Source organism: Chiloscyllium plagiosum, chromosome 21 (genome assembly GCF_004010195.1).
Source record: "Chiloscyllium plagiosum isolate BGI_BamShark_2017 chromosome 21, ASM401019v2, whole genome shotgun sequence".
Taxonomy (NCBI): Eukaryota; Metazoa; Chordata; class Chondrichthyes; order Orectolobiformes; family Hemiscylliidae; genus Chiloscyllium; species Chiloscyllium plagiosum.
This window is the reverse complement of record NC_057730.1, coordinates 49,997,315-50,014,362: the sequence shown is the minus strand read 5'-3', so window position 1 is coordinate 50,014,362 and position 17,048 is coordinate 49,997,315. Positions and strand designations below refer to the sequence as shown.

The window sequence follows — 17,048 nt, the reverse complement described above, 5'->3', positions numbered from 1 at the left end:
AGGTCCACACCCCCCACCAACCCAACCTCCACTCCCGGCACCTTCCCCTGCAACCACAAGAATTGCAAAACTTGCGCCCTCACCTCCCCCCTTACTTCCCTCCAAGACCCCAAGGGATCCTTCCAAATCCGCCACAAATTCACCTGCACCTCCACACACATCATCTATTGCATCCGCTGCACCCGATGTGGCCTCCTCTATATTGGGGAGACAGACCGCCTACTTGCGGAACGTTTCAGAGAACACCTCTGGGACACCCGGACCAACCAACCCAACCATCCCGTAGCTCAACACTTCAACTCCACCTCCCACTCCACCAAGGACATGCTGGTCCTTGGATTCCTCTATCGCCAGTCCATAGTAACACGACGGCTGGAGGAAGAGTGCCTCATCTTCCGCCTAGGAACCTTCCAACCACAAGGGATGAATTCAGATTTCTCCAGTTTCCTCATTTCCCCTCCCGCCACCTTGTCTCAGTCCAAACCCTCGAATTCAGCACTACCTTCCTAACCTGCAATCTTCTTCCTGACCTCTCCGCACCCACCCCCAATCCGGCCTATCACCCTCACTTTAACCTCCTTCCACCTATCGCATTTCCAACGCCCCTCCCCCAAGTCCCTCCTCCCTACCTTTTATCTTAGCCTGCTTGGCACACTTTCCTCATTCCTGAAGAAGGGCTCATGCCCGAAATGTCGAGTCTCCTGCACCTTGGATGCTGTCTGGCCTGCTGCGCTTTTCCAGCAACACATTTTCAGCTCTGTCATTATAAGTGGCAAGTAACATTTGCAAGATATATTTGTCAGGCCGTGACCATCTCACAGAATCTAACCATCATTCCCTGGCAATCAATCACATTGCTATTGCTATCAATATCTTGGGGCTGCACTGACCAGAAAATAACACTGTAATGTAATCTAATCTAATTTAAATTGAATTAAATGATATAGATACAGTGGCTACAAGGGCCTGTCAGAGGCTGGAAATTCTGTGGTGAGTCACTCACGTCTGCTCTCCCCAGTTGCTGTCCACCATCTACAAGGCACCAGTCAGGATTGTAATGGAATACTCCCCACCTCCCTGGATGGATGGGTGCAGCTCCAAAAGTACTCAGGAAACTCAGCACTATCCAGGAGAAAGTGGCATGCCTGATTGGTGCCCACCATCCAGCTTCCACATTAACTCCCCTTACCATCAGGCACAGTGGAGGCTGTTTGTACCATCTACAAGATGCACTGCAGCAACTCACCAATTCTCCTTCAACAGCACCTTCCAAAACGTGACCTCTAGCACCTAGAAGGACAAGAGCAGCAAATACATGAGAGCGCCACCACCTGCAAGTTCCCCTCCAAGCCACACACCATCCTGACTTGGGCCAATATCGCCACTGTCGCTGGGTCAAATCCTGTAACTCACTTCCTAACATCACTTTGGACACATGACTGCAGTGGTTGAAGAAAAAAGCTCAATACTTCTAAGAAGGGTAAAAAGAATGTGAATTCATGGTGGCCAATCCAGCAACAGCCATATTCCATCATCGATAAATCCCATGACTTATAACCGAAAAAAAAGTCTCAAACATTCAACTTTTACAGAATTATATAAGGTATTTATATTGTGAAATAATATTTTCCCTTTTGAAGGACATTTGTTTTAATAAAAGCTATACTTGACAGACATTAAAGTCACTCTTCTGCCATTGTTGATTCGGTAAACATTTTCCCTGGAGGAGCTGAGTCATACAGAGCTAGCATTGATTCCTGATCTTTACTGTATTGGCTGTAGAGGGCACTAATATTGCCTTCTCTTTGCCTCCTTACCTAAGAAGGGAAAAATTAACCTAGGTTCCTTCTCTTCCTCACTGCTCTGTGAGCCATGTTGTCAAATGTATCGGTGCTCCTGGTGAGGCAAGGACAAGGAACTAACATTACCCAACTGGGCAACTTGGTGTCCGCCATTGTAGCCTCATCCAGTATCTCTCACATTGTCAATAGAAACTCCACAGTTGTTCTCAAGAAAGTGAAAGCGTTGCAACAGGGAAAACTGTAAAAATGATTTTAAAAGCATCTTGCATCATCTTGTCCTCTCATTAGCATTTCCACTATTGACATTTGGATTCTGTGCCAAGATCTGAACAAAGTTTGGACTTTTTAATGCTGAAAGGCTTTTCTTTATCTGAATCCTGAGATACATTTACTGGCACAAGTTGAAAGAGTAGAATTTTATCCAATAAAACTTTTTTTTTAAAAGAGTTCTGGCATCAGAAGTATGTCATTTTTCATTTCCCAGGCTTGGCTCACCTTGTGTCCTGACACTGATCATTTAATGGTCATAATTGTGAAAGCTCGTTCACTAAGGACTGGGTTGAAATAGTCCAGTATTCATGTGTTTTCCTCCTTTCCCTTTAATAAAAGACCAGCTATCATCCTCAGCCAAGAAACAGAGGCCCTGGACCCTTGTCATTGCCAGTGACATTCCATTGTAGCTAATATGAAATATTTGAGAAATTTTGCAGACAACAGATTTTCTATTAAGTACATATCGTCCAGCCTTCAGTATTGGTTCCATCAATGGAATTTGGGTATTCAGGACCTGCTCTCCTCCTTTGTCCTTTGAATGATGCCAGTATTTTCTTTTGGATTGTGAGCCTGTTTTTAATTCCACATGTACTGGCATTAATGTCAAGTGTTTGCTAACAAGACCCACCATCAGTCTTAGGGCTAAAGGAATCAAAGGATATGGGGATAAAGAAGGAACTGAGTAATGAGTTGGATCATCAGCCATGGTCATATTGAATGGTGGAGCAGGATTGAAGGGCTGAATGGCCTAATCCTGCTTCTATTTCCCAAGTTCAAAATCTCCGATGTTTGAGTGCAAGGACAAATTGGTGCTGGATCTGCCAAGTGAGACTGCACAAAATTGTTAATTTAAATTAACGCTTCTTCAATGAATTGTGGAGTCATTTGGGTTCCGTTTAAATTTGACTTTAAGAAAATGCTCTTGTTCACAGATGAACATCCAAATCATTGTCAAAAATAAGGCAAACATAAAATAAAAGCCCCTCCCAAGAGTTCAGCAGAAGGTGAAGTTTCTTCACAATAAGGCAGGTAAATTGATATTCATGCCACCTCAAAACATGATTTATCAGAAGCCAAACAGCACAATGTCCTTTCTAGAACATAAAAATGTTGCTGCATTTAAACAGCACTTGATGAAAGTAAATCGTTGAATGCAGCTTTAGCAGAAGAAAGAAAATCGCAAGACAAATTGGTTAGAAACTAATCTCTATCATTCTCGAGGAGGATTGAGAATTGAGCAGTTCTTACACAGGGTGTTAGATCCTGCACTGAGTTCATGATGAGAAGTCAAAAATTGACCCCTACAAATGGGACAAGGATGTCTGGACAAGTTATATTGTAATGTTCTAATCAGAGAAAAATACCATGAACACTGGAAATCTGAAATAAGAACAGAAAGTGCAGGAGAAACTCAGCAAATCTGGCAGCATCTGTGGAGAGAGAAACAGTGTTAACCTTTCGAGTCCAGCATGACTCTTCATCAGAACTGGAGTTCTGGAACTTCTGTTCCAAAGACGGGTCATGTCATTCTCCAAACATTAACTCTCATTCCCTCTCCAGAGATGCTGCCAGACTTGTTGAGTTTCTCCTGTACTTCCTCTTTTTATCTTGTAAATGTGATTGAACAGTAACAAACTCACTGTTTTCATGGACACTGCTTGGGACAGTATGAAGCTCTACCTTGCCCATCATTTAAAATGGTGGCTCAGTGGTTAGCACTGCTGCCTCACAGTACCAGGGACACGGGTTCGATTCCACCCTCATGCAACTGTCAGTGTGGAGTTTGCACATTCTCCCCGTGTCTGTGTGGGTTTCATAGAACATAGAGCAGAACAGGCTCTTCGGCCCTTGATGTTTTGCCGACCTGTGTAACCAATTGAAGCCCATCTAACCTACACTATTCCATTCTCATCCGTATGCTTATCCAATGACCATTTAAATGCCCTTAAAGTTACGTCTACTACTGTTATGGGCAGTGCGTTCCATTCTACTACTCTCTGAGTAAAGAAACTACCTCTGACATCTGTCCTATATTTATCTCATTGTCCAACCTATCTAACCCTCTGATTATCTCATATGTCTCAATTAAGTCACGTCTCAACCTCCTCTCTAACGAAAACAGCCTCAAGTCCTTCAGCCTTTCCTCATAAGACCTTCCCTCCATACCAGGTAGCATCCTAGTAAATCTCCTCTAAACCCTTTCCAAAGCTTCCACATTCTTCCTATAATGCAGTCAGCAGAACTGTACGCAATACTCCAAATGTGGCTGCACCAGAGTTTTGTACAGCTGCAGCATGATCTCATCGTTCCAAAAGTTAATCTCTCTACCAATAAAAGCTAACACATCATATGCCTTCTTAACAATTCTATTAACCTGGGTGACAACTTTCAGGGATCTATGTACCTAGACACTAAGATCTCTCTGCTCATCTACATGACCAAGAATCTTACCATTAGCCCAGTACTTTGCATTCCTGTTACTCCTTCCAAAGTGAATCACCTCACACTTTTCTGCATTAAACTCCATTTGCCACCTCTCAGCCCAGCTCTGCAGCTTATCTATGTCTCTCTGTAACCTACAACATCCTTCATCAATATCCACAACTCTATCAACCTTAGTATCATCTGCAAATTTACTAACCTATCCTTCTATGTCCTCATCCAGGTCATTTATAAAAATGACAAACAACAGTGGACCCAAAATAGATCCTTGTGGTACTCCAATAATAACTGAATTCCAGGATGTATATTTCCCATCAACCACTACCCTCTGTCTTCTTTCACCTGGCTAATTTCTGATCCAAACTGCTAAATCGCCCTCAATTACATGCTTCTGTATTTTGTGCAATAGCCTACCATGGGGAACCTTATCAAATACCTTACTGAAATCCATATACACCACATCAGCTGATTTACTCTCATCTATCTGTAAGGTCACCTTCTCAAAGAACTCAACAAGATTTGTCAGGCACGACCTACTCTTCACAAAACCGTGTTGACTATCCGTAATCAACTTATTCCTGTCTAGATGATTATAAATCCTAACTCTTATAACCCTTTCTAACACTTTTCCCACAAGTGAAGTAAGGTTCACATGTCTGTAATTTCCAGGATTGTCTCTACTTTCCTTCTTGAACAAGAGGACAACATTTGCTATCCTCCAGTCTTCTGGCACTGTTCCTGTAGACTATGACGACATAAAGATCAAAGCCAAAGGCTCAACAATCTCTTCCCCGGCTTTCCAGAGAATCCTTGGATAAACCCTATCTGGCCCAGGGGACTTATCTATTTTCACACTTTCCAGAATTGCTAACACCTCTTCTTTATGCACCTCAATCCCATCTAGTCTAGTAGCCTGTACCTCAGTGTTCTCCTCGACCTCTGGGTTTAGATTAGATTAGATTAGATTAGATTACTTACAGTGTGGAAACAGGCCCTTTGGCCCAACAAGTCCACACCGACCCGCCGAAGCGCAACCCACCCATACCCCTACATTTACCTCTTTAACCTAAGACTACGGGCAATTTAGCATGGCCAATTCACCTAACCCGCACATCTTTGTGACTGTGGGAGGAAACCGGAGCACCCGGAGGAAACCCACGCAGACACGGGGAGAATGTGCAAACTCCACACAGTCAGTCGCCTGAGTTGGGAATTGAACCCGGGTCTCTGGCGCTGTGAGGCAGCAGTGCTAACCACTGTGCCACCGTGGTTCTCCAGTTTCCTCCCACAGTCCAAAGATGTGCAGTTTAGGTGTGTTAGCCATGGTAAATGTAGGATTATGGGTCTGGGTTGGAAGCTCTTTGGAGGGTTAGTGCAGGCTCAATAGCCTGTTTCCACACTGTATGGGATTCTGTGAGCTGAAGCACAATTTGGCATTTGGGGTCAACGTCCTGACGTATGTGTCAAATGGGTGTGTGTGGACTCCACACTGGACAAGAAACAGTCACTCAACAGTGGTTTTCTCTGAATTGGCCAATTAGTGACAGGAGGGTGAGCTCGGTGTCCAAGTAAGGGTGAGAGGTAGGTTCCTGATGCTGGAGAGCCAGAAGCAGGATCATCAGTATGCAAGGTGTTGCAGCCTACTCTTCCAGGTCAGGGTGAGAGGGGCCTCCATTTTTGAGAGAGCTCTCAACAGCTTTAAAAGGTTTTGAATTTGGACATCTTCTGAATTGTTTAGCCAATCAGAACACATATTGGACAACTTCTCGATGAATTTGAAGACTACCTGCACCTGTTCCAAGCCGATCTATTTTGAATGGCTTTAAGGTTTTCTGTATTCCTATTATTCACTTAAGGTAAACCCGAGGCATGGTTATAGCATTCTTACCTCTGGACCAGAAGCTCTGGGTTTTGAGTGCCATACCAGCAACGGTCAACCATTTGTTAACGTGGCCATGATTAAAGCTTGAAAGTCCTTCCAATATGCCTGATGGACAGGCGGTAAAAATTGGAGAGTTTCCTGACTAGCCCTTAGATGTAGGAGTGAAAGCAAGTCAGTGGGCAATGCCAATGGCTAATCACTGCAGGACTTTGCCCATATGTGTGGACCAATCCATTGGAAACCCAAAGCTCATTAGGTAAATGGAGAATTTACTCAGACCCACAACCATCACCCTTTACACAGACCCACACCCATTGGCCTTTACCTAGACCAACACCCATCAGCCTACTCCCAGACTGACACCCATTGTCATTTACACAGACCCACATCCATTGCCCTTTACACAGACCCACGCCCAGCGCCCTTTACCCAGACCCAAATCCATCAACCTACTCCCCAGCCCCACACCCATCACCATTTACATAGACCTACACCTATGGGCCTACTCCCCAGACCCACAACCATCACCCTTTACACAGACCCACACCCATTGGCCTTTACCCAGACCCACACCCATCGCCCTTTACATAGACCTATACCTATCAGCCTACTCCCTGGATCTACACCCATCACCCTTTACACAGACCCACACCTATTGGCCTACTCACTAGACCTACACCCATCAGCCTATTCCCCAGACCCACACCCATTGGCCTTTACCCAGACCCACAAGCGTCGGCCTTTACATAGACCCATACCCATCGCCCTTTACATAGACCTACACTTATTGGCCTACTCCCTGGATCCACACCCATCACCCTTTACACAGAGCCACACTCATCAGCCTTTACACAGACCCACACCCATTGGCCTACTCCCCAGACCCACACCCATTATCCTTTACCCAGACCCACACCCATCGGCCTACTCCCCAGACCCACACTTATCAGCCTTACTCTCCTGACCATCCCTGGGCTGACTCCCAGATATACTCCAATAGACCTTCTCTCCAGACAACCAACCATCAGTCCACACCCCTGACCACCCACTGCAGCTAAAAAGCAGCAATAATCTTTGATCATCATCAATGTTGCCCTATCAATAAGCATGGTAAACCTCGGAGCCTGTTAACTGTTTCCACGTGGATGTGACACTTTATTTGATTTTCTTTCAGATTTCTCACTGTCCCAGAAGTTTAGATTGTGGCCTGGACACCTCTAAGCTCTGCCCAATAACTGAATGTATTTTCAATAAATTTTATGACTGGATTTAACACCTCCACAGGCAGCCAGCTGTCACTTGTATACATATTCCTCCCCCACTATAATTAGTGGATGGGATGTGGGAGGGTGGTGCCAGTCAGTCCATTCCAGTGTGAGATGTTTTAACTGGGCTGGTACTGGGAGTGGGAGGAGGCTTCTTTCCATTGGAAAACCTCCCCAAAATGTTACTCCATCTCCATACCCCCATCAGCCAGTCAGACCTCTCTCCACTAACCCCTCCTACCCACACTTACTTCCCACAAGGAAGCCAGTGACAGTCCCTAGTGTAATGCTGCCACTGGCCTCTGCTCCCACTGGGCACATCAGGCCTGCATTTACTGTTGTTCCACTGTGGGGTCTCCCCTCTGAGCTGTTAGCCGCTGCTTTGTCCAAACCTAGCCCATAGTCTAGAGGAGTAAAATAGCGAAGCTGGGAAAGGGAATATACTCTGCCAACATTTTATTACCATAGTGACAGCCTAACCCTGGCGAGTCAGCCACAGCCCTGTGGGTTGTGTTCTCACTTTTCATTCTGAAGGGTTTAAGACAGACCCCAAGGTTTGAGTATAAACCTCCAGTCTCAGCCTCTGCTGCAGGGCCAAGGAAGCATGGTCCTGTCAAAAGTGCTGCCTATCGAATGAAATGTGAAACCAAGGTCCTGTTTGGATAGATATAACAGGTCCCCTGGTGCTATTTTGAAGCATCTCTGATTCCCTGATCAATATTTATCCCTCAGCCAACATCAGCAAAACAGGTCATCTCACCATGATTACACTGGGGGAGTTTAATAAGTACAAACTGACAACTGCATTTCCTGCTCAGCGACAGTTCAAAAGCACCTTCACGGGCTGTAAAGCACTTTGAGGCATCTTTGCAGAAGTTGCCATACAAATGCAAGTTTTCTTTAAACGTGCAGGAGGGTTTGAGTGCTGCCTGAAAAGGTGCTGTGGTTATAATGAGACAAGACGGAGGCTCCACATGTAGTAACAGGCCATGAAAAGCTGAGTACAATGTAATATGGAATCCCTACAATGTGGAAAGAGGCCATTTAGCCCTTCAAGTCTGCACCAATCCTTTGAAGAGCATCCCACCCAGACCGACTCCACCCACGGTTTTGTTTATGATGGCTAACACACCTAACCTGCACATCCCTGGACACTACAGGGCAATTGTTAGCATGACCAATCCACCTGACCTGCACACCTTTGGATTGTGGGGAGAAACCAGAGCGCCCAGCAGAAATCCACATAGACACGGGCAAAATGTACAAACTCCATGCAGACAGTCACCTGAGGGTGGAATTGTAGCTGTGTGCTGTGAGGCAACAGCATTAACCACTGTGCCACCATGCCACCCAAAAATATACATTGTTAATTAAAATGGAAGCCTTTCGAGGATGGTAAAGTACAAAAATAGAAATTGCTGGAAAACAAAGAACATAGAACATAGAACAGTACAGCACAGTTCAGTCCCTTCAGCCCTCGACCTCTTGCTTACTCTAAGATCAGACTAACCTACATATCCTCCATTTTACTATCATCCATGTGCCCATTCAAGCGTCACTTAAATGTCCCGAACTTATCTGACTCAACCACCACCGCTGGCAGTGCATTCCACATACCCACCATTCTCTGTGTAAAGAACCTATCTCTGACATCTCCCCAAACCTTCCTCCAGTCACCTTAAAATTATGGCCCCTCATGATAGACGCTTCCACCCTGGGAAAAAGTCTCTGGCTATCCACTCCATCTATGCCTCTCATCATCTTGTATACCTCTAAGTCACCTCTCATCCTTCCTGGCTCCAATAAGAAAAGCCTTAGCTCCATCAACCTTTCTTCACAAGGCATGACCTCCAGTCCAGGCAGCATCCTTGCAAATGTCCTCTGCACCCTGTCTAAAGGTTCCACAACCTTCCTATAATGAGGTGACCAGAACTGAACACAATATTCGCACTGTGGTCTAACCACGGTTCTATAGAGCTGCAGCATTACCTCACAGCTCTTAAACTCAATCCCCTTGCTAATGAAAGCCAACACACCATACGCCTTCTTAACAACCCTATCAACTTGGGTGGCAACTTTGAGGGATCTATGTACGGGGACTCCAAGATCCCTCTGTTCCTCCACTCTGCCAGGAATCCTGCCTTTAACCCTGTATTCTGCATTAAAATTCCACCTTCCAAAATGAATCACTTCACACCGTTCCAGGTTGAACTCCATCTGCCACTCCTCAGCCCAGCTCTGCAACCTGTCAATGTCCTGTTGCAACCTACAACAGCCCTCCACACTGTCCACAACTCCACCAACCTTTGTGTCATCAGCAAATTTACTAACCCACCCTTCCACTTCCTCATCCAAGTAATTTATAAAAATCACAAAGAGCAGAGGTCCCAGATCAGATCCCTGTGGAACACCACTGGTCACCAAGCTCCAGCCTGAATACTTTCCATCTACTACCATGCTCTGTCTTGAATGTGCCAGTCAATTCTGTATCCAGACAGCCAAATTTCCATGCATCCATGCCTCCTTATTTTCTGAATAAGCCTATCATGGGGAAGCTTATCAAATGCCTTGCTAAATTACAAAAACCACATCCACTGCTCTACCTTCTTCAAATAATTCAATAAGGCTTGTGAGGCATGTCCTGCCCCTCACAAAGCCAAGCTGACTAGCTCTAATCAAACTATGCTTTTCCAAATAATGATAAATCTTGTCTCTCAGAATCCTCTCCAATAATTTGCCCTTCATAGACGTAAGACTGACTGGTCTGTAATTCCTGTGGTTATTCCTATTCCCTCTCTTAAACAAGGGAATAACATTTGCCACCCTCCAATCATCTGGTACTACTCCAAAGTACAATAAAGATGCAAAAATCATCACCAAAGGCACAGCAATCTCTTCCCTCGCTTCATGTAGTATCCTTGGGTATATCCCGTCTGGCCCAGGGGACTTATCTATTCTCATGTTTTTCAACATTTCTAGCACATCCTCCTTCTTAACATCAACCTGTTTATGCGTTTCATGCTGTCATCACAAACGACAAGGTCCCCTCTCATTAGTGAATACTTAAGCAAAGTATTCATATAGGACCTCCCTTACCTCCTCCAATTCCAGGCACAAGTTCTCTCCACTATTCCTGATTGGCCCTACCCTCTGGCCATCCTCCTATTCATCACTTAAGTGTAGAACACCTTGGGGTTTCCTTAATCCTAACCACCAAGGCTTTTTCATGGCCTATTCTAGCTCTCCCAAGTCCATTCTTCAGTTTCTTCCTGGCAACCTTGTAACCCTCTAGAGCGCTCTCTGATCCTTGCTTCCTCAACTTTAAGTAAGCTTCCTTCAGCAGGCCTGGCAACATCTGTGAAGAGAAACCAGAGTTAACGCTTCGGCCCGGTAACTCTTCCTCAGAACCTTTGAGGCTTCCCCAATGAGCTTTGGTGTCTCAGATTTGCAACATCTGCAGTTCTTTCAGTTTTTACGATAAAGTACATGCTGGCAAAAAAAAATTTGCAAGTGGAACATCAAAGTAGGGATTGTCTGAGGTCCTCAATGGAAAGATTGAGGAGGACAAGGCAAATCAAAGAGCTGAAAGGACAGTCACACAATGGTGTTTTCTTATAGGCACAGACTCAGCGTGATCATGTTGACGAAAGTGAGGACTGTAAATGCTGAAGATCAGAGTCAAGATTAGAGTGGTACTGGAAAAACCCATCAGCTCAGGCAGCATCCAAGTCAGGCTGCATACTCAGATGCTGCCATTCCTGCTGTGCTTTTCCAGCACCACTCTAATCTTGACTCAGCGTGATCATGTTTGCTGACTGCACCCATCCATGCTGGGCCAATGACAAATCTAAGGAGACTTCAACAGCATATTCTCTCCCCATGACAGCTGAGCCAGCGTTGCCATGGTACTCACCTGTGTTGTGGCTGGTCACACACCAGCTCCATGTTAGGCCTCTTGATCCTCTCCTCCAGACGGGTCTGCGCAACCTTCATGGGAGCTTCCTTCTGCCTAATGGCCATCTTCAACTCCTCAATGGTGCATTCCGTTTGGAAGATTTCCTGCAGGACCTTTAGAACAAAACGGATGTTATGCATAATTCCATCAAGCTGCTCCCTAAAACACCTCAGCCAAGAACAAATTATTGGCATATCCAGTGTCTAAGATGAATCATAAGAGAATTAGTGAAGCCGCCTCTGATTCCATTTCGACATCTGTTTTCTTTTGTTTTAATTGAGTGGGGAAATGAAGATTTTAACCTTGGCTCCATGGGCAGCCTGCTTAGCCCTGAGTCATTCAACCCTGGGTTCAAATCCCAATCCAGTGACAAATTCTAAACTGGCACTCCAGTGCAATAGAGAGTAGATTGCACACTGTCAGGGAAAACTATCTTTCAAATGAGATGCAGAATGTAAAATATCCCACTGCATTATTTCAATAGATTTCTTCCCCACCAACATTTATCCCCGACCTAACATCAAGAAAAAGCAGATGATCTGGTCAGTAAAGGCAAAATACTATGGGATACTGGAAATCTGAAGAAAAACAGAAAATGCCAGAGAAACTCAGCAGATCTCCAGCATCTGTGGAGAGAGAAACAGAGGCAATGTTTGAAGACTGATGTTGTTCATGATACAATGATTCAGACTGCAAATGAACCAGAGGCCAAGATTTGAGAAGCAAAGACAATGGGATAATGGCATGAAAAGTCAAGCATCCAAATTTACTGAAGCCACAAAATTGGTCAGCATTGTAGACATCATTCAATACAGCATTATTGATATTGATAGATTAGATGGATTTTAATATAAGCAACTGTGAGGTTATGCATTTTGGAATGAACAGGATAGATCGGGAAGTGGAGGTGCCGGTGTTCGACTGAGGTGGAGAAAGTCGGAAGTCACATGACACCAGATTATAGACCAACAGGTTTATTTGAAATCATAAGTGTTCAGAGCACTGCTCCTTCATCAGGTGAAATGTAGATCAGGGTATTTTTTAAAAGTTAAATACAGCTGACTGCCAACCAGATTTAGGGGTCCTGGTGCATAGCTCTTAAAGAATACCAGGTATAGGTGCTGAAAGTAGTCGAGAAGGCTAATGGAATGTTGGTCTTCATATCTAAAAGCCTGGAATATAGGGATACAGCCAAAATGCTGCAGTTAAACAAAACCCTCGTTAGATCCCACTTAGAGTACTGTAAGCATATCTGGGCACCACACCTTAGGAGGAATGTTTGGCCTTAGGGGGAGTCAGCACAGGTTTACAAGGAAGACAACTGGACTTTAGGGGTTAAGTTATGGGGAGTGATTGGACAAGTTAGGCCTTGGGCAGCACGGTGGCTCAGTGGTGTCACAGACCTGGGTTCAATTCCCACCCTGAGTGACTATCTGTGTGGAGTTTGCACATTCTCCCTGTGTCTGTGTGGGTTTCTTCTAGGTGCTCTGGTTTCCTCCCACAGTCCCAAGATGTGCAGGTTAGGTGAACTGGCCATGCTAAATTGCCTGTAGCATTAGGTGCATTTGTCAGGGATAAATATGGGGAATGGGTCTGGGTGGATTACTCTTCAGAGGATTGGTATGGACTTGTGCCGAAGGGCCTGTTTCCATACTGGAGGGAAACTAATCTAATCTAATCTAATCTTTATTCTCTCGAATTTAGATGTTTAAGGGTGATCTAATCAAGGCCTTCAGGATATTAACTGGGAGAGATAGGAAGATAAAGATAAACAATTTCCACAGGTTGACTATTCTAGAACCAGGGCCATGGTGGAAGAATTAGGGCCAGGCCTTTCCTTTCAGAAGGTATGTTTGAAAGAATGGAGATTCAGAACTTTCTTCTTCAAATGGTAGCTGATGTTAATTCATATGTTAAATTTAGATCTGAGATCGACAAATTTTATCAAGCAAGGGTATCAAGGGGCCACACATACACCATTAGCTTTGATTTCTCTCCACAGAATTGCCAGACATGCTGAGTTCCTCCACCAATTTCCAGTTTTGTGTCTAATTTTCAGCACCCAATAGTCCTTTGTTAGGTAATGATTCTCACGTGGCTTTGCATCCCAGGAAGTTGTGGGAAACTAAGGAAGATATTACAGGGCCTCTAGCAGAGATAGCTGTATCATTTATAGCCCCAGAAGATTACAGAGTGGTTAATCATAAAATCATAGAATCGCTACAGTGTAGAAGCAGGCCATTCAGCCCATCAGGCAGAGTGGTAGACATTATCTACATGGACTTTAATAAAGCCTTTAACAAGGTTCTGCATGGTAGACTGATTAGTAAAGTTAGATCACATGGGATTCAGGGACAGCTTGCCATTTGAATACAAAATTGGCTTGACGGTAGGAGATAGAGGGTAACGGTGGAGGATTGCTTTTCAGACTGAAGGCTTATGACTAGCAGTGTTCCATAGTGATCGGTGCTGGGTCCACTGTTGTTTGTCATTTATATAAACAATTTGAATGAAAATGTAGAAGGCATGGTTATTAAGTTTGTGGACAACATCAAAATTGGCAAAAGATTTAAAAGGGATCTGAGGGGAAACGTTTTCAAACAGAGGGTGGTTCATTCATGGAATGAACTTCCATTGGAAGTGACAGATGCAGGTACAGTTGCAATATTTGAAAGTCATTTGGACAGGTACATGAATAGGAAAGGTTTCAAGGGACATGGTCCAAACACAGACAAGTGGAACGAGTTTATTTTGAGAAACTTAGTCAGCACGGACTGAAGGGTCTGTTTGCATGCTGTATGACTCTATTATGCAATGCTGCAGTGAAGTGTCTTAGAACATTTCATTGCATTAAAAGCACTGCTTAAATGTGAGTAGTTTTTCTTGCTTTCATACAGGTCTAAGCAGACTATCCTTAGGCAAGTTGGCCATTGCTGAATTAAAAGAAAACTCAAGGTCAATTTTCCTCCATAGTGTCCTTCACAAAAATCTGTTTTGTGGTGTGCATCATCAATGAGAAAGAGGTGAAGATCCGCCAGATTGGTATCTCCCCAATTGTGCTTCAAAGGCATTTCCATTGACAAGTCAGCTCATGGCTATAGTGGTGTGCCCAGTAAAAGTGTCTTTTTTAGACTTTGGTTTACGATCATTAAATTGACATCATTATGGGCAACAACTAAGTTAGTTCTACCATTGCTGGCTGCTGGACAGGGACAGGCTGTTCCTCTGTTTATCAACTGCATGTTCACTTCAAATGCTGTCCAAGTTCAGTAATTACTGCTCCAAACATTCAAGGAAATCAGCTCCAACACTGAAAATACCTCAACAAAAAGGAGGCACAATTTTTTCCTGTCCTCCATCTTGGATTATCACAACATTTAAAAGGCATCTTGGATTACCATAACATTTAAAAGGCATCTGGATGGGTACACAAATAGGAAGGACTTGGAGGGATATGAGCAAATTGTTGGCAATTACCTAGATTAATTTAGGATATCTGGTCGGCATGGACAAGTCAGACCGAAGGGTCTATTTCCATGCTGTACAGAGCTCTATGACTCTATGGTTCACCCACCCCTTGCTGAACACTTATTGCATCTCAATCTTTTCCCCAATTCTGATGAAAAGTCATAGAACTGAAACACAAACTCTATTTCTCGCTCCAAAGCTACTACCAGAACCTACTTGACAGAATCGGTCCTTGCATTGAGAGGAGAGTAAGGGGTAGATCATGAGTTTCTCCCCATTCCCACATCCCTTCACCACCACCAAGCTTAATCATTGGCGAAATGAGGGAACAGCAATGTTATGTGTGCTCAAGTAAACCATCACCAGGTACTGTCAGGGATGAGCCCCCCCTGAATTTCCCACTGTCCCTCCTGCTTTATAGCCATCAGTAGGCACAGGAAAGACAAATGTAACAATGAAATTCACAATCTGGACATGTGCTCAGACCACTATTAAATTTGGCAAGGTTTTTATTGCTATCATACTATCGGTTTCAGACAGGAGGAAGTGAGGACTGCAGATGCTGGAGATCAGAGTTGAGAGTGTAGTGCTGGAAAAGCACAGCAGGTCAGGCAGCATCGAGGAGCAGGAGAATCGACGTTTCGGGCATAAGCCCATATCTGATGGGCAACATTCCTGAGGGAGGGCTTATGCCTACAACGTTGACTCTCCTGCTCCTCAGATGCTGCCTGACCCACTGTGCTTTTCCAGTGCTACATTTTTCGACTATCAGTTTCAGACAGGTGACCAACACACCCTGGAAATTGAGGCCCGCAATTAGAAATATAGCACAGTTTTGGGGGTCATTTACAACCTGAGATTTATTCCGCTTCTGTAGGTATTTTTTTCAAAAATAGGGCCAAAGTAACATCAAACCTCTTCCGTCATTGAGAGATTCATGAACATCAACTGGCCACCAAAAGACACGACCCACTATCACTAGATTCCATACATACAGACAAAGAAGGACACCGCTTTGGGACAACACACACATCCTAGGACAGGCCAGACAAAGACACGCATGAGAATTCTTAGAGGCATGGCATTCTAACCAGAACTCCATCAATAAACACATCGATTTACATCCTATCTACCTTTCCTCGAAAAAAAATGGAAATTATATCACCCACCTTAAGAAACCAAGATCTATAAATAGAGAAGCAGGACAAAACACCGTTGATTCACCAGCGAGTCTCACTGATGATGTGACCTAGCCATGGTGACGAAAAATCTGAAAACAAATCTTCCAGCTCAGCAAGCAAACGTACAGACTTATCATCAACCTGAGCTACAAATCTTCTCAAAGCTTGAACCCTGGGAGAATGCAAAATGTGCGGTAGCAAATTGGTCCCTTGTTACTGTTGTTATGAGGGCTACAAGATGCTGAAGCAACCTGACTGAGATGGGAAGGAATGTATCCACCCTGAGAATGGTGAGCCTGTCGAATTCTCTATCACAAAAAGCGATTAGGGCCAAAACAGTGCATGTGTTCAAGGAGTTAGATATAGCTCTTAGGGCTAAAGGGATCAGAGTATGGTGGGTGGGGAATGGGAACAGGATATTTGAGTTGGATAAACTGAATGCTGGAACAGGCTTCAAAGGGCCAACTGGCCTACCCCTGGTCCTATTTGTTTTCTGTTTCTATGATTTCTATTAACTTTGCTAGGATGTTATGAAGCTTTATCTCACTGGTATAAATAGCACAGTGTGGGTGGAGTTAAACGGTTTGTTTTATTCACTCATGGGACATGTGCATCACTGGCTGGGCCCAACATTTATTGCCTATCCCTAATTAGTCTTGAGAAGGCGGTGGTGAGCTGCCTTTTTGAACCACTGCAGTCCATGTGCTCTAGATAGATCCATAATGTTCTTGATGAGGGAATTCCAGGATTCTGACCCAGCGACAGTGACAGAATGGCGAT

General features: G+C 44.3%; 1 protein-coding gene and 1 long non-coding RNA gene across 7 annotated transcripts in view; one reads left to right on the top strand and one right to left on the bottom strand.

Annotated features, from left to right (window-relative positions):
* LOC122560853 (tektin-3-like) overlaps positions 1 to 17,048 on the bottom strand; it is a 79,288-nt gene that overhangs the window by 19,845 nt on the left and 42,395 nt on the right. For all 6 annotated transcript variants that reach the window (XM_043712020.1, XM_043712022.1, XM_043712025.1 and 3 more), the window contains exon 7: positions 11,578 to 11,732. In XM_043712020.1, the coding sequence (XP_043567955.1) occupies positions 11,578 to 11,732 (155 nt within the window). The remainder of the gene's footprint in view (positions 1 to 11,577; positions 11,733 to 17,048) is intronic.
* LOC122560855 overlaps positions 1 to 17,048 on the top strand; it is a 33,980-nt gene that overhangs the window by 3,677 nt on the left and 13,255 nt on the right. The window lies entirely within an intron of this gene.